This window comes from Sylvia atricapilla, chromosome 1 (assembly GCF_009819655.1).
Source record: "Sylvia atricapilla isolate bSylAtr1 chromosome 1, bSylAtr1.pri, whole genome shotgun sequence".
NCBI lineage: Eukaryota > Metazoa > Chordata > Aves > Passeriformes > Sylviidae > Sylvia > Sylvia atricapilla.
The window spans coordinates 131,450,302-131,474,951 of record NC_089140.1 but is presented as its reverse complement, the minus strand read 5'-3'; the positions used below and the strand labels follow the sequence as shown (position 1 = coordinate 131,474,951).

The following is a 24,650-nucleotide window of genomic DNA, read 5'->3' as shown; positions in this document are numbered from 1 at the left end:
AAACAATACAAACAAATAATAAATATAGGCACAATACAGCAAATGCTTTTTTTCTCTCTTTAGTTCCACCAAAATGAGTGATAAAGTATTCTTCATTACTTTATTGGGGCAAAGTTACTTTTCACCTGGACTCTACTACACTTTCTGATTTTTCTGATTCTTCCTTGACTGCACATCACTACATTTTGTAGGTCAAAACTCACAAAACACATTTTTTTAAGAAATAAAAATACCTCTGTAGTGGTTCCAACGTCAGCAGATGGACTGTATGTACTGGTATCTGGTGGAATGGTACCAACACTACTCTTAACTGGAGAACTAGGAGGAGCAGGTCCTGTCATGGTTTCAGTATAGACAGAAGACACAGGTTGATATACAACTCCTTTCCTCTGAATTTTATTCCAAACTTTACTTGTGATCTCAGCCAGTTCGTACAGAAGCTGCACCTAAAGGAAAAATTAAAACTTAATTTTAGGGTGAAGCTTCTCTTAATGAGGTGAAGGAAAAATCAAAGTCATCCACTGGGACTTATAATACAGCAGAACTGAACTTCACACCATTTATAATGTTCAAATAAGCAACTACCTTGCAAATAAAATACTTAGCATGAGTTACAGTACAGTGACTTTGACAAAAATAATCTGTGCTTTGTGTAAACATATGATACATAGCTTGAAAACATAAGCAATAACATGGCCTTGTAAAACTTACACTAAAATAAATTTTAACAATTAAGCGAAGGTAATTTATCATATATTTCATATGTATAGACATGGTCTCTAGGAAAAGGCAAATGTAAACTTCATAAAATATTAACAATGCAAAAGTAATCATTCAAATTGTATTAAAATAATGATCCCAGGCAGCCTGTGAAACTGATCTGGCTTTGGAAGAACACTCACTACCAAACTCAATAGTCTCCTGGCATATATCATTCCAATATTCAGAAACACACTGTTTAACTTGCACATTGTTTGACTCAGTTCTAAGATATTTACACAAGTTTTTGTAAATAGGCATTAATCACGGAATTTGTATGACAACATATTGGAACATATTGTATAAAAAAAGGTCAGTGAAAACTGAAAATAATATATAAGCAGATTCACAGCTGGATACCATACCCAACTTTCCATTATAAAAAATTGAAATTCTCATATTTATAAGAACTTTAAGCCTCAGGACACTTCTGCTCTATGAAGCTGGCTTCTTATGTGGGCAGAACAGATGCAGAAAAACACTGCTGTCAATCTATATTTGATATGAAACAGTACTTGATTTGTGCGTGAGAATGTGTGATGAAGTCTCAAAGTACATGGTGCAGTCCTTTCTTAAGAGGTGAAATGCTGGAATTTTATAAAAACCTTCTTAATTCATCTTGGATTTTCTTTTGAAGTTTCAAGGTTTACACAGAGCAGGTCATATAATCTTTTGACAGAATTTTCCTTAGAGGAGATAAACTTCACAGTACATTTTTTTCCTTCATACACAGAAGAAAATCTACAGCCCAACAACTCTGGCTGTGATGAAGGGCTCTTTCAGTTATGCTCTAAAATATTTTGTGTTTGTAGCACTCTGATAGGCACTGGTAACCGTTAAATTGCCAAATTCAAATTTTAAGTTTTCCCGAGCCTTTTCCATGTAATGCAGGAAGCTCAACTAATGTAACTAACTAATGTAATGTCCACCCAATTGATTGACTAATATAACAGTAACTGGTGTTGACACTTTGCTGGCAAAAGTATCCCCAGAAATTTAATAGGATACAGGCAGATATCCAAATCATACATGCTTGCAATTTCCCTATGTCCCAATTTTTTTCCAAGAAACCAAAGGACAACTTAAGCTAAATTTGTTTTAATGAAGCAGGGCTTTCAGAAAATTATTTATGCTACTGTTCCTAAAGGCACATAGTAATGCAAAAGAAGGGACTTGTGTTTATATATATGCCCATATACAAGGTGAAGAGGTTTGTCATCAGTTAATCCTACACTGAAAGGTTTAAATCTTACTGAGGTTGCAGTAGTCATAATCATTAAAGGTAATAATTACTTCTCTTGTCAGGGAAGCTTTTTAAAATTGCTTAGGCTAGAATCTTTGATCTCTGAAATAGTGGCTATTTCAGAGAGCAGTAGCCATATCTCTGAACATCACCAGCAACCACCCAACCAAGTAGTATGATGAAAATACTCTATCATGCTCCGAAACTAGGGGCAAAATGAGTTCAGCAAACAAAAAGGCACACTTTCATTAGAGGGAGATGATTTTCACAGAGTTATAGTAAAAGGTAAAAAATACTAAAAAGCCTCACAATAAAGACTGATTAAAACAAAAAAGATGGCAGGTGTCAACATGTAAGTAAAATTTGAAAACTTCAGATAAAGTCCCATCTTTGGCTATTTTTAACGCACTTTATTTCATTCCATGGGTTGTTACTGATTTAAATGGAAGGATTCCTTTTTCTCTTCTTGGTTGCATGTTTTCAATGCATAGTCTCAATATTTTACAAATACATTTCTGATTATATGAAAAGGGCTAGTGTAAGTGTAAGGCCCCCCCTCCTTTCTAAGCATTTTTGAGTACAAATAATAATTATTTTAAGAACACACTATTTAAGAGAAGAAAAATGGTAGGACAAAAAGGATAACTGCCAATATTTGTTAAAAAAGGCTTCCCCCTCTCACTGCTTCCACTCCCTCCTTGGTGAAACCAAACATAATTCAATAAGACCCCACTGACTACTTGGCAAAATTTGTAAAGCTCAATATGTTACAGCATTTTATATTTTAAAAATAACACATCACTACGAAATTGAAAACTACAACCAAAGACAACATCCTGGTAATTCTGCACACTGGAAGTATCTGTTGACTTTATGACCATCAGAACATAGTTTCATATTAAATCATAATACTTCTATAAATACAACACTTCACCTTTGCTACCATCTAAAAAATTCACCAAATTTCACCTAGTTTAAGGCTGTTATCTATAGAAAAAATACAGCCTGTCATTGTAAGGAATCAAATTTCATACTGTGAATTTATAACTATCAAATGCTCTTTATGGAACTGTATTTTTCATATTCTACACTTTCACATCTGGTTAAAGAAGACTGATCGCCTTTTTTTCTTCCCTTAAGGACAAGAAAGGCACATGTAAAGGAGAAAAGACAGTTCAACAACCTTTAGTAAACTCAAATAATTTGTCCACATCCTTTCAGTCATTAGAATACTTCAGTAAATTAGTAACATCACAGTGTACAAGGACACCCTTTAGGACCATAACATTTGATCTAATATTCCATACTACAATTTCATTTTAACATTTCACTATGCTCATAATATGATTTATATGGAGCTTAGAGTTTCAGTTTCTTAGTGGAAATATTTTCTTACAGTTTGCAAAATGAATTACTCAGTTACACTTTATTTGTAATGCTTGAAAAATATTGTATTTTTCTATTTTCTTTTTCGTTTTCAACTCACATTTAGGTAATACACTTATAACAATGTCATTCCACTTTTAATATTATCAAACATCTATTGTATTTGAAATTTGAGCAAGCTAGGTCCAAGTCATTAAAACACAAGGTGTACTTTCTGAAAAATCTAAAAGCACTTTTTCTTTTTAATAAACACAAACGAGATGATAGGTTTGTTTACATGCATTAATCTGTTTTTTCTTTCCTTTACTGTAGGATACCATTGCTTGCCTAAAAAACACTTCACGTTCAAAGAAATGTTAGTACCACGAAAATGTAGCAAAAAAATTACATTAAACCACTTCAATATAGGAATCCACAGTGACAGCAGAACAGTATCATAACATTTAATGGTACATCTGCAATTCATTTCACTCCATCAGCCAAAAGATGCATTTATGCTACAGCTATTACATTTGGAGAAGAGTTTAAATTACAGAAGTTGAGAGAGCTTCAAAGCAAATCTCAATCTAAGCACCTTGATCTTGATGACCCAGTTAAAAAAAATTAGGACAGAGACCCTCTTCACGAAAATGCAGATCAATCGTCCTTAAATCAAGTTATTTTTAATTTCCTTTCATAAATCAATTAAATGTACCAACCTGGGGGTTGGAGCATTTTATTTCAAGGGATTCAAGGTCGACATGGAGGCAGACGACAAACGAGTGTCTGGATTCTGGCCCTGAAGCAAGCAATTTCTGTGAAGTCACAGCTAAAGTTGAAGTACAGCCCATGGGTTCTACCAAATTAAGTGTCATTTGTTGTCCAAGAAGAGTATATACACTGAAATGATGCAGACTAATTGTCCATGGAAAAGCATCACCTAGTGATTAAAAAGAAGGGAAAGCAGTTAAACAGTTGCTTAATAAAAAGTAGGGTATTAATTTCACAAAATTAGCAAAGGCCTTATTCTAAACCATCTTAGAAATCAGCAAGTGCAATCAATAACTCCTAAATCGATCCCAAACTGTCATAAATATAATTCAACCATCATTTCCATGCTCTACTTCAAAATCTAAACAATAGCAATAAGTTTATTACAACTCTTAAAAACTGAAATCCACTGGGAATTTTAACCCCAAACTGGGAGCAAACATGTACCAACATAGTTTTTAAAGAAATCTTTCTGCTTCATATCACTTTCCTCAAACTGAGGAATATCCAGAGAACATTCCCCACTTCTTTCAGCATATGGGTGCAGTTCCGAGGCAACTCCTTCTATTATATACTTATATCTGCTTACAGGTTTTAATACTAAAAAAGTGAATTCTTTCCTTTTAAAGTCTACAGGTTGCATCTCAGCACAGTAGTGGTGCAGAGTGAAGCCTATTCCAATACTCACAGCGCAGCTCTTTCCACCGCCTCACTTAAACTTCCTAGGAACAGAATGGTAATAGATTTTCTAAAAAAAAAATTATTATGAGCATACACTTAGCACTTCATTTCTTATATTTAGGAGGAAGCCTACCCAGAGAGATTCTTGGCATCCTACCAGGAATCATTATCAGGAATAATCAGTGAGGGAATTGGCAGTGCACAGCTGAACAATAAAAAGCCTCCAGCTTCCATACAATCAGGTTTCTCTAGGCTGTCAATAGATGAAACATAAAAGTTTCCAAAGCAGGATCACAGGACTATTCAGGTAGTCCTTTAAAGGGCCAACAGGAACTCGTTTTGGTAAAGGAAAATTTTCAACAGCTCTACCAGCTGGAGTTGAGAGGAACAGAGCACACAGATTACAGGACTTGAAACAGAATCCCTGTGGTAGGTTGACCCTGGCTGAGTGACAGGAACCCACCACAGCTGCTATCACTCCCCTTACTCAGCTGGACTAGGAGAGAAAATGCAACAAAAGGCTGGAAGACAGGGAGAAATAATTCACCTGTTACTGTTCATGGGCAGAACAGACTCAACTTGGGAAAGTCCATCTGGAGCCAGTTGGAACTGGCTTTGTTGGACATGAGGAAGGCTTCTGGAATGTTCTCACAGATGTCAGCCTTACAGTCCACCCCACTACCAAAACCTTGCCATGTTAACCAAATACAATCTCACATATTGAGATCCAGGGCCAGATCCCAGAGGAAAATGTTAGGCTCTCGGAGAAAAACTGAACCAAAACTCAAACAATGCTCAAAAGAAGTGAGGAAAATAAGGCACTGGAAGATATGTGGATAATTCTAATTTTACCTGAAATAGATACAGGGTTTTGCTCTTCAGAAATATAAGGACATAACAATATTTCAGGGAGCCTGTGGGGTTTCTTTTGTTTGGTTTTGTTTTCTTTAAAGAAAGTCTTCATCCCATTTGTCAGATTTCCTGCTGAGGAAGTTAGGCCCTTTTGTGACAACTTGAACAACATAGAGTCTGTGCCCAGCATGTGAATTTTCAATCCATCAAGAGAAACTGCCTGTCCCAATATGGAGTAACATTAAAGCAGCTGGACGCAGTGCCAGATCCAGACACAGCAGCTGGTGAGCACCCACAAAACTCAGCCATGCCTGGAACATCATCTTTGCAGAGAGAACAGAGAAGGAGAAAGAGAAGGAGAGAAGTTCTCCTTCCTACAGGAAAATTCAGAAAGTTATCTGGCATGAGGTTTTATTTTTCCAAATTCTGGCCTATGTCATAGATAAAAATAGTCCAAATTAATCTAATACCCCAGAAGATGGCAGCCAGTCTTGAGAATCATAGGAGAAAATGGTACACAAAGGTGCACTGGGCTGGGCCCCTTGGGGTCTCATTGGACAATAAAAATTTCAAACCAGTGTTTCTAAACAATACATGAAGAGTGTGTTTGCTGCCTGGTGTGACCTACAGTCAATACTGCCCTGCTGAGAAATCACAACACTAAGAAACAGCACCAGTGGTTAACTGTAATCATTTAAAGGAATTAGGAGTGTTTTGAAATTAAAAGAAAGCTTCATTCCAATGCCTTTTTACCATATTATTTTAGTGGGACTTCTATTTTTTCTTCCACAGGTGGCTTCAGCAATACATTTATATGATCAAAAGTATGTATCAGAAAACTCTGTCTCATCCTAAGAACTGAAAACTTCAATAGTTTATTTTGAAGCTATTACACACTGAAGAATTCAGTTCAAAATGACCTGAAAATATTTTCCAAAGGTTTGCAGATTAAAAGTTTTGAAGCAGTTAATTTGTGTTTTTTTCCAAATTCAGTCAGCCAAGAAATACAAAAAAAATATTTGCAATAGATGGAAAAAATTCAAATGCAAAGTCAACTCCAATGACATGTTTCTAATTATTACATATGAACTTCATTTTTCCCTTTGACCACCACAGTAAATTAACATAGTAAATTAATCACAGAAATTAACATGAACATAAATTAACATATTTCATAGATTAAAAAGAAATAACATCTAAGAAAAAAAATCAGTAGTAGCTCTACTAGACTGCACATAATATCTACCTTAAAAGGAAAACAATGATAAAGTTGTATCAATTTACAGAAACCACAGTTTGTTGACACAAAACTGTAGTAAACATACAGTGAATTTACAGCTATAGAATTGCCCCTAATGTCATCAAATACCTCTTCTTCAGCTCCATATACACTATGTGCCTTTCTAATACACTACTGGAACTGTGCACCTGATAAATCCCTGTTCTGTTGTTGTACCTATGTCTTATTTGCTTTCCAGAAAAAATGTACATTCATTTGCAATTTTTTTTAATGCAAATATTGAAAAATAAAAAATTCAAAGCACCTACGCATCAAAAGCAACATTACTTATAGGATTTTCCCATAATTTAAAGAACGACTTCCTGGTAGAAAGGAAAAGTCAGTGCTGCATTTAGCAGAATTTTCTCAACATCTAACCTTTCCATCTATGTATACTATTATATTTTTGTCACCTAATCGATGAAATTCTGAAATACTTTAAGTAAATTGGGAAAACTGGAATTGCCTTCAGTGGAACTACAGCACATCCAACATTTATTATGGCAAGATTACAAAATATACACATGAAAGACTCCTACTATGGTTGAAGTTTGTGGTTAATTCCTGATCTACTACTATCCTAAACCCTTATTTTTAATTTTGTAGAACAACATCACTGATTTGAAAATTTATTAATTAAACTATTTCAACTGCTTTGATAATTCTTAAATTTATAAATACCACTTTCAGGTATTTGGCAGTTGACTGCCCCAACCATTAGACAATTTTCAAAGTACTGGCATTTACCTTTCACCTGCTACTTGCAATAGTTTAGAAAGACTAATTTCCTACAGAATTTTTGAATTATTTTTCCAATATATAAATAAAAAACTTTGGTATGTGGAAGCCTTTTCTCTGGTACTTATTAATGCACTTTGCTCCTTTGCTAGAGTTAATCACTAATGCTTATAATAAGACTTTCCATATGCGTGACACAAAATACTGATAAATGTACTTAACTACTACTAATTGTTATGTTTGCTCTCATTTTTATGAAGTACTTAACTTTATTTTTAAAAAAAGACTGTGATTGTGGTATTTGTACACAATATTGTGAATACAATGCTGACAGTTCTACAAAAGAGAAATTTTGTTTGTTCAAAATTAGTAATGGTAATGGGAGAGAGACTTAATAGGAGGAGATGAAAGTTTTATCATGCACGTGCTTTGGGACCTATTCCCAGGTTTATCAGTAGTATCCCTTGGAATCCTTAAAAAGCAACCTGACTACTCTGTCTTCATTTCCCTTCCTGTAGGGAAGGGAAATATTCCTGTAGATATTACAGGGTCTTAGCATGGATTTCTAAAGCCCTCATTCTCATGGACATGCAATGTTTAGAAACAAGATACTGCAGTCACCACATGTTGGGTCCCTTGTACTTCCTCCCAGTCATCCAACAGGAAAGTAGTTCAATGTCTGCATAATCCCAGCTGCTCAAACATGAGAAATAATTTTACAAGCCATTCTCATAACAGGTAAGTTAAATAGAATCGTTACTATTACAGATGGCAACATTGAATATAAGCTCAAATAAATCAAAATAAGGTAGATTTACATTAGATATAAAGAAGAAATTATTCACTACAAGAATAGCAAGACACTGGAACAGGCTGCAAAGAGAAGTTGTGGATGCCCCATCCCTGAAAGTGCCCACAGCCAGGCTGAAACGGGCTCTGAACAACCCAGTCTAGTGAAAAGTATCCCTGCCCTTGGCAGGGGGATGGGAAAGAGATGATCTTTAAGATCATGCAAAAATCCCTCTATGAACCTGCACACTATTTTAATGTCAAATACTTACCTTAAATATAATAACTGAAAAAAAAAATTCTATAAATTTAAAGGTAAACATTTTTTAAAATCTAATGCAAGATGATAACTTGTAAGAAGGCCAACATACTGCTGTTCTATTTTAACATGTAAGTGCTGTCTTCAGGTTGAAATCTATATGGCACTAATTTCCTATTTCCCTGCAAGTCACTTATTGACAGATAGTACTGAGTTTTGACACAGGTTACAATATTCTGTGAAGATACATAATCTGTCTTAGTTCACAAACAAAAGCCATCTTTCAAATCTAAATATTTGGAATACAGCGATTCACTGACTGTCAGTATATGGCTATCCACCTGCAAATGTGAATATGACTAGCTGCAATACCAACAATTTTAAAATATTCTGAACACTGCTTTCTGAAAGTATTTTATGGTCTCTTACCTAAAGATCTGTATCTTACTGTATCTGACATAAGAAAACATTTTTACAAAGATGAATTCATAAAATGTACTACTATGAACATGAAGAGGACCACGGTTATATTAATAATTAATTAACATTACTAAAAAATCAGTAACTAAAATAATTTAAAATGTCAACCTCTAAAAACAGGACGACTTCATCAATACTAAAAATTTTCAGTATTACTATAAAACAGTGCTTTAGCTATGCAGAAGTTCCCTTCATGTTTTCAACTTGTTTTCCTTTTATAGGAGTTTAGATTTTTGGAAGATCACCTAGCAGTTCTGAAGTTCTGACCATAACAACATATGCTGTCCAACTATATTTACCACATTTTAGCCTATCACTATAAGTTGGACCTTGGAGGTTATACAGACAAATTGTCAAATATTTCAAGTTAGATGTGCACGGAAAGTCACAACTTGCTCTAAGCGCTTCTGTAAACATTTCAGTTTTGCTCAAACTGAGTTTCTAACCATTTACTTTTTTCTTAATAACTATTTTACATAAAGGGCAGCCACAAACATGACAGAGGTCTTCCTCTTCAGAGGGTGTCCAAGCAGAGAGGACAAGGGGCAGCTGGTACAAGTTGCACCGGGAGAGATTCCATATTGATAAAAGGGAGTTCTTACAGTAAGAACAATCATTAACTGGGACATTATCCTCCTTAGCGATGTGCAGGCTTTTCAGGAGCAAATGAGCAGGGTGCTGGATAAGGTCATCTTGGGTCCCTTTGCTGTGCAAGTTTGGACCAGGGATCACTGAAGGTCATTTCAAACCTGGCCTTCCAGACTCCAGGATTTTGTGGTTCTGCTCTAACATCTATAAATACTACCTCATGGATCTCTATCTGTTTAATTTGCACTCTTAAGATAGTACTTAATTCAATTCAATACTTTGCTTAATTATATCTGTTATTCAACAGAAGTTCAAAGGAATATTTCATTCTCTACACAGATAAATCCATTTATGGATTACTTAGTTATTTAGTATAACTGAGCTACATTATGTTTCTGAATAAAAGTGCTATTAAAGTACTTAAAATGTTCTTTTATGCATTCCTACAAACTAAAATTACCTCAAAGATGCAGCAAAACTCTGTAAACAAATAGAAAGACCTGATTGTGGGATAGTGTATAAGCTATTTTTACAGTATGTTGACATCTTGAGGTCAATAATATCTAAGTGAGCTGAAATATTCCCAAATGAAGGTAGGAATATGTTCCCCTTTTGTCCTCTTTTAGTCTATCATACAATAAGAAAAATATATCAGTGAGCACATAGCCTTCTTAAAAGTAACAACATATCCTTGTGGAAAAGCCTTTTACTGTTATCTTCTTTGTAAAAGAAGGAATGATCCAAAAAACGGGAACCAAGAAAAGCACGGTTGACTAAATAGAATTTCTGCGAGATGGTAGCATGTTGGAAGAATGACAGACTGTCCCTGAAGTCTTGTTCAAAGACAGAAGCAAATTAAGAGACTTTCACAATTCAAGTCAATAACAATTATTCACCTTTACAGAGGAAGAGCAAAGAAGGTGACTTGAAAGCTGTGAAAAAACTTTGAAATAATCTCTTTAAGATGGAGTCATGCCCTGGGAGAAGGCAAAGGCTCCACTCAAGAATCAAAAATATCAAGACTGTGAGAACTTCTGTTTGGCATTATTCCCAGAGAAAAGCCACACACAAATAAATTCCTTACCACAGGCTTTATCGCAACCAGGGGGATTCTTTTCTCTCACTAGGCTCTTTCCTTCAAATCTGGGTCTGACAAAACTCAATGACTACTTACTTTCATAAATGGTTTAAATTACATCATCAGTTTAAAACAAACAAAAGACTTCCGTTAAATTTATCTTCTATCTGTCACTATGATTAGCAAATAAGATCATTCCTACTGAAAGTTACTAGGAAAAAGACATATACCTTTCTCTCTTTCTGTCAAACTTTTTTTTTCTTTTCATTTGGCAACATCTCTAATATGACTTTCAATACAAAAACCTACAATTTTATTTCTGTTGCCATGAGTTAAGCCAAAAGAGAAAGGAGCAGAGTCCAATATAAGTGGCAGATCAAAGGGAGAAGAAATACAATGTTATAAATTCAAATAAATTTCAGATGGCAGGAACAGGACTAGCTCCTGAATGTGATTTTGTATTGATTTTTCATACCCTTTAAATGGTTTGTATTTCAGCAGTAAGTTCGCAGAAAACAAAATAATTTTCTCAGAAAATGCTCTCACAAAAGCAATGGAACAATTGCTGCATCTCCCTCTCTTCATCTTAGAATGTATACACAAAACAGCAAAAATTCTTTCTAGATAATATAGCTTGAGAAAACAGCAATAAGTACACCAATGCCCTGGTTTTGTCTGGGATAGACTTAATTTTTTATAGTAGTTGGGATGGTGCTGTTCTTGATTTGTGCTTAAAACTGAGGATAATATGGGTACGTTCCAATTATTGCTGAACAGTCCTCCAAGTGTTTCCTGCTTCTCACACTGCTCCACCTCCAAGTAAACTGGGGGCACACAAGGACCTGTGAAGGGAGTCCCCCTGACTCCAAATAACCGAAGAAACCAACCAAACAGAAAGGTTGGAACACCTGACTACTGACAGGAAGTAGCAAATCAATTTGTTATTTCACTTTGTGTGCACCTGTAGCTTTTACTTTATCTTTTAAGCTGTCTTTATCTCAACCCCTAAGCTTTCTCACTTTTGACCTCCTGATTCTCTTCTCCATTCCACCAAGCTGGAGCAGTGAGGGGCTGCGTGCAGACAGAGCTGCTGGCTGGAGTTAAATCACAGATACCGGCATTTCCATGGAATCCAAAACTTGGTTGTGAGCTTAGCTCTCACAGAAGTCATTAAGACAAACCTGGAACCCAAGGCTCAAGATGACTGAACCCAAGACCCAGAATATTTGCCTCACTTATTTCCAGTACACAATTTTTCAGATCTATATATATGTTACAAGATTTTTACATCAGTATTTCTTCAGAACACTGCTGCAAGCCCATTTACTATTTATTCTGTTCTCTATTAAAAAACTCCAAAACACAATAAAAAATACTGAACATAAGCAACTTGTTTTCACTTGCTGAAAAAGGTCCTTTTCCAGCTTATCTCCTCCATTCATTTCTCAATCAGATGCAGAACATTAAAAGCTGATTCTTCCCTCAAGCTAGTCTAAAATTCAAGCCCCTATCAAATACTAGCTTTTTAAATAAGAACTACTACAGTATTTTTCCTTAACCTTTACAATTTTTTTCTTCAAATCTCTACGAAATGTTTGCTACAGTTCCTGAGTCACAACACAGAACAGCAACTGTTGTCTATCAGGATGGCAAATAAATTCTCATTCTCTTCTTTTGACAGTTTGCTATACTTATGAATTTTATATTGAATCATAGAATATTTCAGTTTGGGAGGGATCCATAAGGATCACTGAGTGCAACTGCCTGCTCCTTGCAGGACTACCTAAGATTAAATCATATGACTAAAAGCGTTGTACGCTTCCAGAGACGCATCCAGAACTCTGACAGGCTTAGTGCCATGAGCACTTTCCTGTGAAACTCGTTCCAGTGACCAACCACCCTCTCAGGGAAGAATGTTTAACTCATGTCCGGTCTGAACGTTACATCCAAGACCTTGGTGGGATGAGAAGTTTTTTCTAACCTGTCACGATTTTGTCTTCGAATTTTCAATTTACCATCACGTCCCGTTGTGTCAGGATGATTGGCTACAAAATAACTTGAATAACAAAACCGATGAAGGCAAAAAAATTATTTTAGTTTCAAATATACAAAACATCACAGAACTAGCTCTTTGATGATCAGTTCCATGTTGATTTCCATGGGGCCAATCTTGTAAATAGTATTTTTAGATAGCAATAATATATAACAACATTCTGTTAAAAAAGCAGTATAAACCCAGAAGTTTTCAAAATAAAATGAAGATAATTTTCATGACAGTTAGAAATGGAAACTAAAGAGTAGTTTTTCGAGTTTATCACATTACCTTCTTCCAGGATGGGTCTCAGCACAACAAATGGGATTTCTTGCAAAGGTTCCATGCGTTTGTGTCCAGCACTCATAATTTTTATCTGGGGCAAGCAGACAACAAGTGTGCCAGGCATACTGGCCTGCCCATGGTACCAGTTTCGTACAGTCCCAGGAATGTCACCTGACACAATAGTACTTGGAGAGGGCAGGCTGTCATTCGGAAGGAATACACAACAAGACTGCACTTCAAGCTGAAAAAACAAAGTGAAGAAAGATTCTCAGAAATGGATTATTTCCCCCCCTACTGTGGAGTATTCATATTGGTACAAAATCTGAAGTTATTCATCCATCACAGTTGACTGAAAATAGTCTTAACTTTTAGTTGAATTAAGAGAAAAGATGATGCAAAATGCTGGGAAATACTATATGCTCATAAATTATGATTATGGGAGGGGAGAAAGAAGAAGGATATTTTTGCTGTGTAAATTCATCAGAAAGGTGTTGCCATGTAAAGTGCACATACATATATCTACATTTCAACAGCTTTTTACAAGCTCAGTTGAGTCAGAAAATGTTCTGAATGAAAAGCCCTCCACTTTTTGCCATTCATTAGCTTTTGTTAGCAATAGCTAAGTCTCTAGAACTAGCCAACATTTTACATGCTGTTACTTTCCATAAAGAACTGTTTCAGGGAAAATTCTACCTTTACTTAATAAGCAACATAATGAGCATGTACAGAAAATGTAATCATTAGAAGAACTATGAAAAAAACAAATTTTAAGAGAGAAACTGATTGACTTTTAAACAAATGGAGAGGTGTATACATACATGAAGAGAAATAGATAGTAATGAAGTTGACAAAGTTTATCCAGCTTTTATCCACTTTTCAATGCAAAGCATTGAAGCAGCACATATGGTTTCATAAGAAATAACATTTTTTGTTCTTTATTTTCAATACTGTTACCCTGGAGCATGTCTGACCATTTTGACACCTTCTTAGGAACTTGTAGAGAAGTTGAGCGAGCCCAAACCAAGAACTCAACTCAACACAACTTGTTAACTCAGAGGTGATGTAAGCTGTGGACTGTTAGTCTTCCTTGGCTCTTACAAATACCATTCTGGCACCTGGTAACCAAAAGGCTCCAACAGCCTACACACTTGAATGCTTTGTTAAGCAAATACAAGCCATGATTCAGTTCATTTCTTCACATGGCTTGGAAAAGCCTAGCATACAAATTGTTGGACAAGATATTATTTGTAGCTGTGATAAAAGCATTTGTTTGCTTCAAAACTTACTTAACACTCTTTAGATTTGACACGGTTAAAGAAAGCACTGCTTAAAAGCAATAACCAAGATTTGTACTTCATACTCTCTCCTGAAGGTTATTAAGCCTTCAAGACCAGAATAGTGATTTGTAATAGAGCTGGAATTCAACAGCACTGTAAGTACTTTGCCAGCCTAGTGAGTACACAGATATTCATCTTTATTTCAGCATTTTTGTACCCTTTTGCTTAGACAAACTGACAAGAATTCACTGCAGAAAAATAGAAGTAGAATTTTGCAAAAATAAATACATTGGTTCATGAAGTCTGTGTTTGTTTCTGGATTTAGGACTGTTTGAGTTGTAAAATGAAGCTAATTACATCTTTGATAAGTAGTTTATTGATCCAAGGTTGCAGAGTGTACCTTATTTATACTGAATGAAAAGCTAGGGTGTATTGTTACAGATGTAACAGATCGGGATTTTTTTTTTAATGGCAAATTAGTCTTTGTGTCAATTTGAAAAGATTTTTACAGTGACACATTAGATCATTTTTCTGGTCTATTAGTAATAGGTTACAGGTCAAGCCATTGTGGAATAATGATGAATAGATGACAAAAGAACTTATGCTCAGTATAACTATTGTTTTATCCATGCATTTGCTGAGTAAACAGTTTATAAAAAATCACCCATTCTTCATACACACACACACACACACACATATACACACATCTATGACGATTAACATCAAATGCTGCCTGGATATACAAACCATGTGGTAATAATAATCCAAAAATTCCACCAACTTGAAGAGAATACTATATTTCATCACATTACCAGCAACAGGATCTACAGGATATGCTTTACAAAGCACTCTCAAGAAGAGATCTCAATACTCTACTAGAGTTTTTGCACTTCATCTAGAGTTCAGTACAGCTTTGTACTGAAGAAAAGTTCTTCCGATCACATTTGGTTTATTTTACTTTGCTGTATCAAGAATACTGAAATGAATCACAACAGTTTCACCACTTTAAATTCCTGATGGAAATTCCTCTTTTACACAAGCAGCTCTTTGATATTCTTTTTCAAACAACTGAATGGGAGCTGGACCATGAATTTTGGTGGGCTTTAAATGGTAGCATCAGGCCTCCATATGTGTGATGGATACACTCAGCCTCCTCAACCAGAGCAGCAGTAGCTCAGTACAAGCTCTAAATGTGGTAAATGCCTGAGCTGTTGCCAGGTCAGGAACTCCAGGAAACCCACAAAGAGCAGAATGACCCATCATGCCTGACCATGTGAATAACATTTAAATGTGCTTTTTCCAAGACTCAGTTATCAAGGAACAAAGAAAGCTGCGGGTACACGGGGTCTCTTGCACCCATGTCTCATGCAATTTGACCACAAGCCAATGTCAGCCTAAGTGACCTGCCCTTGGGCTCTCCCCACCAGGCAGGGTGGCTGCATAGCAGTGATCTCCCCTGGAGCTGGGACAGCTTTCAAGGTTGTTCCGAGAGCCAGAGAGGCCTTTCTACTAACAACAGGTCTCTGGATGAGTTCAATTCAAGCTTTCCCTAAATTGCAACTGGAATGCACACCAGTGACTCTCCCCTCAAGCTGGGATGCCTTCCAGTGTTTGGGATTCCTTTGAGAGGACTCTCCTATGGAAGACTGAGTGCTCTGTCTGTAACACAAGGCAGAGAGTCCCTTAACTGCAGTAGATCCTCAGTGAGCCTCTGAGAGCATACTAAATTAATACTAATGAAATCCACATAGGTAATTCCCTTAGACAGACTTGTTAAAGTCTGAGACTAAGATTGAACCTAAGCTCCATCAGGAGTTTAGAAAGCAAGGGGATCTACTCTGAACCTCTTGACTCAATGGAAGGACTTCCTTACTCTTGGTATATCTCCTCCTAGATATAAACTGTTGTCCAGATCAGATCCAGCTGCACCTAAGCCACATCAGAGATTTGGCAAGCAAGGAGGTTGGGTCTGAACTTCACAACTTGGCATTTGGGTTACCTTACCCTTTTCCATCTTTGGCCTCTATGTAAATAATGCTAGATTTATACCAATTCTATTTTCCCTTGTATGTTTCAACCATGTAGCAAATGATAGAGTGAACCTTGCTATTGAACTTCACCAAGTCACACCTTTATGAATTCATATTTAAATCACCTTTGCTAATGCCTTTGATGATGATTATTTAAATTATTCTAAATCACCCATTCATGACAAATTTGTGCAGTCAGCAAGATCCTAAATCTGGATTCGCTAAAAATTGACAATATGTAACACTACAAATTGCTTACAGATATGGTTGGCTTACCTGTGTTTCATCTGAAAGTTTTATATGATTACCAAATTTTGTAAATCATTACTGCAAGATTTCAAAGGCCAACACAATGAATGTATGGCAAAAGTCCACATTTTAAAGCAATGGAAATACTATGTAATGATTATAATCACACAAGAAATTACCAACTTGAATGCAGAAGGGTCCAGTAAGTGTAAAACCGAGTTGCACCTGTTGAACTTCTCAGAGGCAGATTCACAACTATGAACTTCAATGGAATTTGTGTACATTTAACTCACAGAATCTGGAAATTTGCCTACTCACAAGTTCCAGTGAAGGAATGGAAGAGTGCACCTAAAATGATGGAATTATATGCTGGATAAAAGTGAGAATGTGTGCTACAGATTGCTTCACCTATCGGAAAGTGTTTCAAAATACATGTAATCCAAATTCTTAAAATTAAACTACATCAATAGCATATATTAAAGCTATCATATAAATCTTTTTACACTTTTTAAATAACTGTTAAACTGTATGCCTAAAATTGTGAATTTAATGTAAGATGTGACTGATTTATGTAACTGAATATAAATCTGCAGCAGTAAATCTTGCATTAATGTAAGGATCTGACAATCCAAGGGAAAGAAAATGAAGTAATCTGCCAGTAAGAAGTCCTCAAGCTGGGGGTCAGATCCTGTTCATGGAAACCATCTGGTTGGGACCCTCCAAGCCACACCAAACACAAATGATCTTTTAAAAAAATATCCTATTCATTAATGCTTTGCAGCTGCACTGAGTGTTACTTCATTTTTCCATGGCAACATCCTTTCTGTTTCAAGGATCTGATTTCAGTTTTGGTAGCAACATGTTCGTTTGCCAATACTGAACACATTCATGTGTTAAAGAGAACGAATTATTACATTCTTGAAACAGGATCACCCCCTATTTTCATTTCTATTATGTCAAGGCCTATACATGCTAAATAATGTACACTAATGATAAACCAATGAAGCAAGCAGTATTTTCCCTTCTACATCTAAAACATTAAGTAAAGCATAACTCTATGCTCTACACTCTTACAAACATACAAGCCTCAAAATGTCCAATGACTCTTGTATAAAAGGAAAGTAGTAAGTTACTGGAGTATTTTTAATTCTTATTTCATAAAAAGGAATTTTGTTCACTAGAGAGAAGAGTGAAATAAATACTCCCAAAAAATTAAGTCTTCCTAACTGAGAAGGGTGGGTTGGAGGGAAGAAACCAAAGCAAGTGACTCCCCAAAGCTGCAGTGAAGAGGGACAAGTTACTCAAGTCTTTACAGCCTTTCATGACAGTGATAACATAAGAAGATTCCTTTTCATAACCCAAAATTTACAGCTACATAAATCAAGTAGAAGCACTGAAGATTTCTGACAAGACGACGCTTGCATAAGGGTGTCTCTCCAGGGAAGTTGCCCCTCTCTGAATTAGTCATCAATCCTCAAATGCTCTCAGCAGAAAGGTAATGTGTTTTTCTGGGTACAGAATATCATCTTGCAATGACTCCCCAGGCTGCAAAGAACCACGGCTTATACATCTCATGTGCAGGTTCTGGTGCACTCAGTATTGTAAGACCGTAGCCCTGCCTCCAACATCCAAATTCATTCTACCATTTAGACCACCTGCAGCTGAGCCAGACATGCAGTGCTTGTTACCCTTTTAAAAGGCAGAACAGAAATTCTTGTTTTGAAGGTAGACAAAAGTAAAAATGTTATAAATGGAAAGCAGAACACATAAGTAAAAGAACTTAGAGGTTAGGCTACCTGTAAATAAAAATTACCATAATAAGGATCAGATATATTTTCTTTGATCGCTTAAAACACCGTGTCATTGTGCTTCATAGTATTCCTGTTCTTTCCTAGAAAAGATTTTAAGTATTTTAAAAAGGTTTTGTTTAGTTACTGAAAACACTAATTTTTTGTTGTTTTGATGTAAGTAACCAACTTAAAAAATAATCCTGTCTCATAATTGCCAAATAACTGCTGAGAGTTGTAACTGCTAAATTACAAGTTACAAAATCTCTTTCTGACCCCTGGATAACAAGACAGTTCAAAAAACAGGACCTCTTATCAAATCTTTCCATCTCTTTCTTGCTTTTCAGTGCCTCACTCGGTCAAAGATTTTTACAAGTTATATGTGTCAAAGAAAATAAAATTTTCTGTAGTTTCGGGAAAAGGTTTTTTGTTTTTTTTTTTTGTTTTTTTTTCAAATAAATTCAGGGATATTTAAAGGCATGAGGCATACCTAAGTTTTATATGTAACAATTACATTCTTATGTAGTTGGCACTTGTCGCAACATTACTCATTAATTAATTTAGTTTAAATACAGATCCTTCATTGTTCTCAATGGAATTCAGCATTAACAGCCAATTAAATGTAATTGTGTTTATACTGCTTCACAATTTTAGCAATTATTAGTATGAAGAACACGTGAAAAATGAGTATTACCCTCCTACACAGTGCAACTGCCAAAAAGACTTCAAGGCTGTCTATAAAATCCTACAACAACTAAATAATAAACCAACCTTTTATAATTAAATATGAAAGTCTTTTCACTTAAATACTAATAGGTTACCACAACTCCAATGCATAAAACCTTCATGCAATATTCTATCAGAAGCAAGCCAGGGCTAGGGCTAAGCAAGTACCAGCTTTGGATCCAAAATAAACTTTCCAGTTACTTTGGTTCCAAACACATTTACTTACTCTAACTTCCACTAAAAGAATAATCCTTTGATGATTTTAAGTTATAAAGTTCAGTTTTATCTGATGACAACTACAGACTTTTCTGTTCTATAATCATGTAACTAAAATACCCAGGAACATGAAAATCAGTTTTAGAAAAAAGCCACAGAGTCTAAATGCTCCAGCATTTAACTAGGCAAATTATTCTCGAAATTTCCCTTTTTCATGCCAAATAATAATACAGAAAATCTGTATGGACATAATATTTAAATATAGTTATATATATTTAATAAAATGCACATTATGTAAAATAAAATAAGCATAATGTACTTGAATTGCAATACAGAGTCATGATACTCATATTCTTACCCTCTATACATTGCCTTGCACAAATTTCTAATTTGTGGGAAATTTCGGGCTGCTATTGAAAAAACAGGCTATATATATGGCACTTGTGTCTTGAAAACCATATTTAAATAAATTAAACATAGGCACCACTAACAGTTACAAAAAGAACAGCAAACATATCTATAAATCCTTCATATTTTACAAGGAATAACTATTGCACATTTGTGTGGAAGCACATTCTCAGACTTTCCTGCAGTGCTTCCTCAGAGTCTGTTGAAATATTTCTATGCTAACATGTAATAAACTTTTGGGAAGACACTGGCAAACACCTAAAGAAGTACATTTAAACATAAGGATGAAACAAAGTGTGTAAACTACTGTATGAATTCATAGGAGTGTTTAATTTCAGCGTAGATAAAAACTAACAATATAATTTCATAGCCAAAATGATGAAAACAGGAAGTATGAGTACTCTACCAAAAAAAGAAGCAACCTGTAAAAAGTAAATAAATCTAGAACCTCAAGCACCAGAAAAAGCACCAATACAAAAAATCCTCTGCCAGTATGAGCTCTATTCCGTACGTTAGGTCAGGGCAGCAAGGATTACTCTTTGAGACAGCCCTGCCTATCATTGTAACCAGTTTTCATATCCACAGAAAGAAAAAGTACGTTTTTTACCTATCTAGCAATACACAAACTTCATGGTTGGTATTTTACTTGTTCCTCAAAACAAATTCAATTTGCTGGTTGCTCAGAAAAAAACATACCATGAAAAATGTATGAGCAGAGTATCATAGTCCTGATTCAGCTTTCCTCCCATATAAAGGACTCAGCTCTTCTTCGTTATCATTATTGCATTATTACTTTTACTATGTCTCCAACTGTAAGCTGCATTTATACCAGGAGTCTCACTGTGCTAAGTGCCACCCAGACACATAACAAAAATACACTGCTTCCTTCAAATTGATTACAAATTCTCTTTCTTATCTAGACATTTTAATCTACAGTGGAGAGAACATAAAAAAAGGAAAACAAGCAAAATACTCATGAAACAATGATGAAAGAGAAGGTTGAAAACTAAAATAGATTTAATGGAACCATCTCCTCAACTTCACTATGCTCTGCAATCAGGCGACAAGTCACAAGTTCTTGCTCAGGCAAAACCCAAACCTTTAAACATTCTAAAACTATGAATTTTAAGTAGTTTTTACATGAAAGAGGAGTGACACAGACACATATTCTGGGATGAGCTGTATATTATTAAATATATTTCTTGATAGGAAGAAGGAAAAACAAAAAAACTTGCCCAACGTTGTAATTAAGACTTTTTTTGACAGTTTTTTGTGATTTTTTTAAATTAAAAAAACACTGCTACTATATCCTGGTGTACCATTAAATACTGACCTTACAGAATGAACGTATGGCTCAAGAGGCACAGGTTATAATAATTCTAAATTAGAATAATTTCTCAATAAGCATTTGATAAGTACTGGGAACAACATCATCTAATTCTAGCACTTCTAAGCCATCTACTATTTGTCACTGCAATCTTAACATTGGACTCCTAACGTGGCACCAATATTGCTACACCAAAACTCTCTTTTTACTGATCAGGAGCTACAATCTAGAGCAGTATAAACCAGCATGCTTTAACCCCAGCAGCCATCTACTTGACCTGCATGAAAAAGTAGGCAAGTAAGCTGCTCAGCCTCCACTATGTAACAACAGCAACTGTGTCATACACCTCAAGAAAGTATTTATCATACACAATTTCCACAAATAGTTTTAGAGAAGAAAGAATTCTGCAAATCTAAAGGTAGTGTTTCTAATACAGAGAAGTGTGACAAGAAATTTTTATTAATATAATTTTTGAAGGATCTTTCCCTTTAAATACAAAACAGTATTTTGAAACCTAATATTCTAAAACCAAAGTATTCTTTGCTTAATTTACCCAAAATCTAACTTCATTTTTTATTCTCTCAGACTTTGAAACTACTGAAATAAGACAATAAAACTTGGGAGCTCCTTTAAAACCCCTCTAATAAAAAAGCACTAGGATGCATAAAAAGTACCATAAAGTGTGGAAACACATAGGGTTTTTTTTCACTTCCTTTTCATCTTACCTGAAGTGTAAGGCACTTAACTGCATTCCACACTATTCCAATAAATTCTTTCATTCTCTCCTCAGGACTTCTGCAGCTTTCAGATGAGTTCAGCATGGTTTTCACAGGGAGTGACAAAGGACGAGATTCTAATGCAAACAAAAAAAGTCAGTTACAAAAAGAATATCTAAGTAAACAACATACTTAATGATAGCAAAGAAAAACAATTACTTACTTTACATTCTGAAACAGTCTTTCACTCACTGTGTATATCTCCCTATGCATATCACAATAATGTCTGTATTAGTTTAAAACTTGTCAATACAACTGCACCAGTTAATTCTTGTGAGAAATATAACACAATAAAATTAAATGTTCCAACTTTTTCAATATGAACTGTTAAGAAAATATTATGAAGAATGTTTGACTTAAACAAATTAAGGCAGTTTTCAAAGTGTGATAACCTATTTCACAATACAATTGAAATCCAAGAGGTTTTCACATAAATTGCTGCCAGTGTCACCTTTCTAATATTGTAAGAAATGACAGACCATATTAAATAACAGCCTTTAATTTGTTTTCTTTGAAAAATTCCCTTAAAAATTTTGAGTATGCTTCCAAAAAGGCATAAAATTTAAACTATTTTCCTACTTTGTCAATTTTTAAGGTAATAAAGTATGATATATTTCAGCAAAATTCAGTGTTTTCTAATAAAAAAGAGACATTTCATTAAACTGCTAGCTATTTAATAACATGAAAATATTTTAGAAACATTAAATTAAATATAAGCACACTAGAACTTCAAAAGAGACTGTGAGTGGTGCATAGTTCCTTCTGACATGTTTTACAGAATATCCTCTTTGTGTTTTGGGATACCCACAGAACTATTGTTAGCTTATTTAACATTCTAGTTTTGGTCTACACGTTGTTGAGCTGACAAAAAACTGCAGGAATAAACTATGAAGACTTAAATTTAAACTAAATTGAAATCAGTGTGTGACAATTTATGTCTACCAATTTTAGAGCTAGGAGAAATCTCTGGCATGAAAATTACAGAAAAATCCTCAATACAAAATTATGCTATCAATTAAACTAAGGAAAGGAAAAATATATGGCCCTTGATATGCATCACTGGTTCTTCAGTAATGCAATGAAACTTAAAAAATTTAAAATTGAAACATCTAAGTGGTGAACTTCTGCCAAGAGAAGTTATGCAATGTTAATGTCACTAGATTAGTTAATTTGTGACATTTTCCCCATCAAGGTTAGAGCTCAAGAACACCATGAGGAAAAAATCCCTCAACAAAGAGCATTTTTAATCATCTTAAAGAGAAATGTTCACTTCATTAAACTGATGGGAGAACCTGAAGATTCAGGAAGAGAGGTGGTCAAAAGAGTGAAAGAGGATTTTTATTGCTGCAGTATAATTAGTCCTCTCAGAGATTCCTGGCTCCAATTATGGATATGTTAGAAGGATATGAAATGAAAACTGGATCGTGAGAGTGTAAAAAGCGTGACATTTCAGGATTGTTTGTTGTCAGCTGTTCTGGAGAGAGAAACATGTAAATTGTCCATCTGGAGGAGCAGTGTGCAATAGCTGTTTTATAACGTCTCACATGGACAGCTTTATGCCATGAAGTATGTGTTCCATCCACATTACAAATGGATTAAGTTAAAACCAACAGATTAGTCTAGGAATAGCTGTTCTCCTTTAACTTACTACCTCATCTCAATTCATATCATCTTCTGTGCAGTCTTCTGTGTAGTCAGGCCCTTCACTACAGGGTAAGAATCAGGAACTGCTTGAGTACCAAGAAACATTAAAATAGGAGTCATTGAAGCACAGAACTCTAGAACACAAGTGTGGGTAAGGGTCAGAATGGCATACAAAGTCACTGTGAGACTCCCAGAATTTCACAGGTAGGATGCTTCAGTTCAGGATGAGTAGATAAATACAATGTAAACCTACAATGCATTCAGCAGGGTCTATCAACATCCTACATCAATTAACAAGAGCATCCTGCACAAGTGAGATTTAAAGCTAGGTTTTGTTCCAATCTCTGCAGGGAAACAAAAAGTGCTAATTCTCTCTCAATTAGCAGAATAGCCAGAAACAACAATCTGTGGATTAAAAATAAAATTAGCTGACTGACGTACCTCTTGTTTTTCTTAATTTATGTCTAATACAAATTTGCAATATTCCAGGAATATCCATGATACAAACTAGCTTCACTCTAACTCCTCAAGCTGAACCAAGAGATCAAAAAAAAGGAAGTCTCAAGACCCAACAGACAATAAGGAACCATTCGACCATAAACCATGGAAAATAGAAAAGGAATAAAAAGTATATCAGAGTAGAAAGAAAAATAACAAGAAGTAACTCCTGAAGAGAAAGGAAAAAAGCAGTACTTTTTTTTTTTTTTTTTTTTTTTTTTGACTGTAAATCCCATAATTTTGCTTGAAGGGATGCTGGGAAAGAGATGTCTTCATTCCCTATCAGGCAGGGAGATCAGGAGATGACACTTGCTAAAACACTGTCAGGTGTGGCCACCATGTGTGTTTGGTTTGTCTTCTACAGTAGACATGTACACTGGATCAGCCTCATCTGACTCACTGTGAAGGTAATTTCCTGAAATAATTATGCTACTTAGCTACTACTGAACTGAAAACCTTGAAACACTTCCTGGCAATGTAATCAGTCTTGTGTTCAACCCAGGTGCCAGTCAG

At 35.2% G+C, this 24,650-nt stretch overlaps 1 protein-coding gene across 1 annotated transcript in view; it reads right to left on the bottom strand.

Moving 5' to 3' along the window:
* The window catches only part of VPS13B (vacuolar protein sorting 13 homolog B), a 429,788-nt gene that overhangs the window by 193,452 nt on the left and 211,686 nt on the right, over positions 1-24,650 (bottom strand). Inside the window, exons 23-26 of the mRNA XM_066334019.1 lie at positions 21,945-22,072; positions 13,206-13,440; positions 4,087-4,307; positions 234-446 (exon numbers count right to left, since the gene is read on the bottom strand). Coding sequence (XP_066190116.1) covers positions 234-446; positions 4,087-4,307; positions 13,206-13,440; positions 21,945-22,072 — 797 coding nt within the window. The remainder of the gene's footprint in view (positions 1-233; positions 447-4,086; positions 4,308-13,205; positions 13,441-21,944; positions 22,073-24,650) is intronic.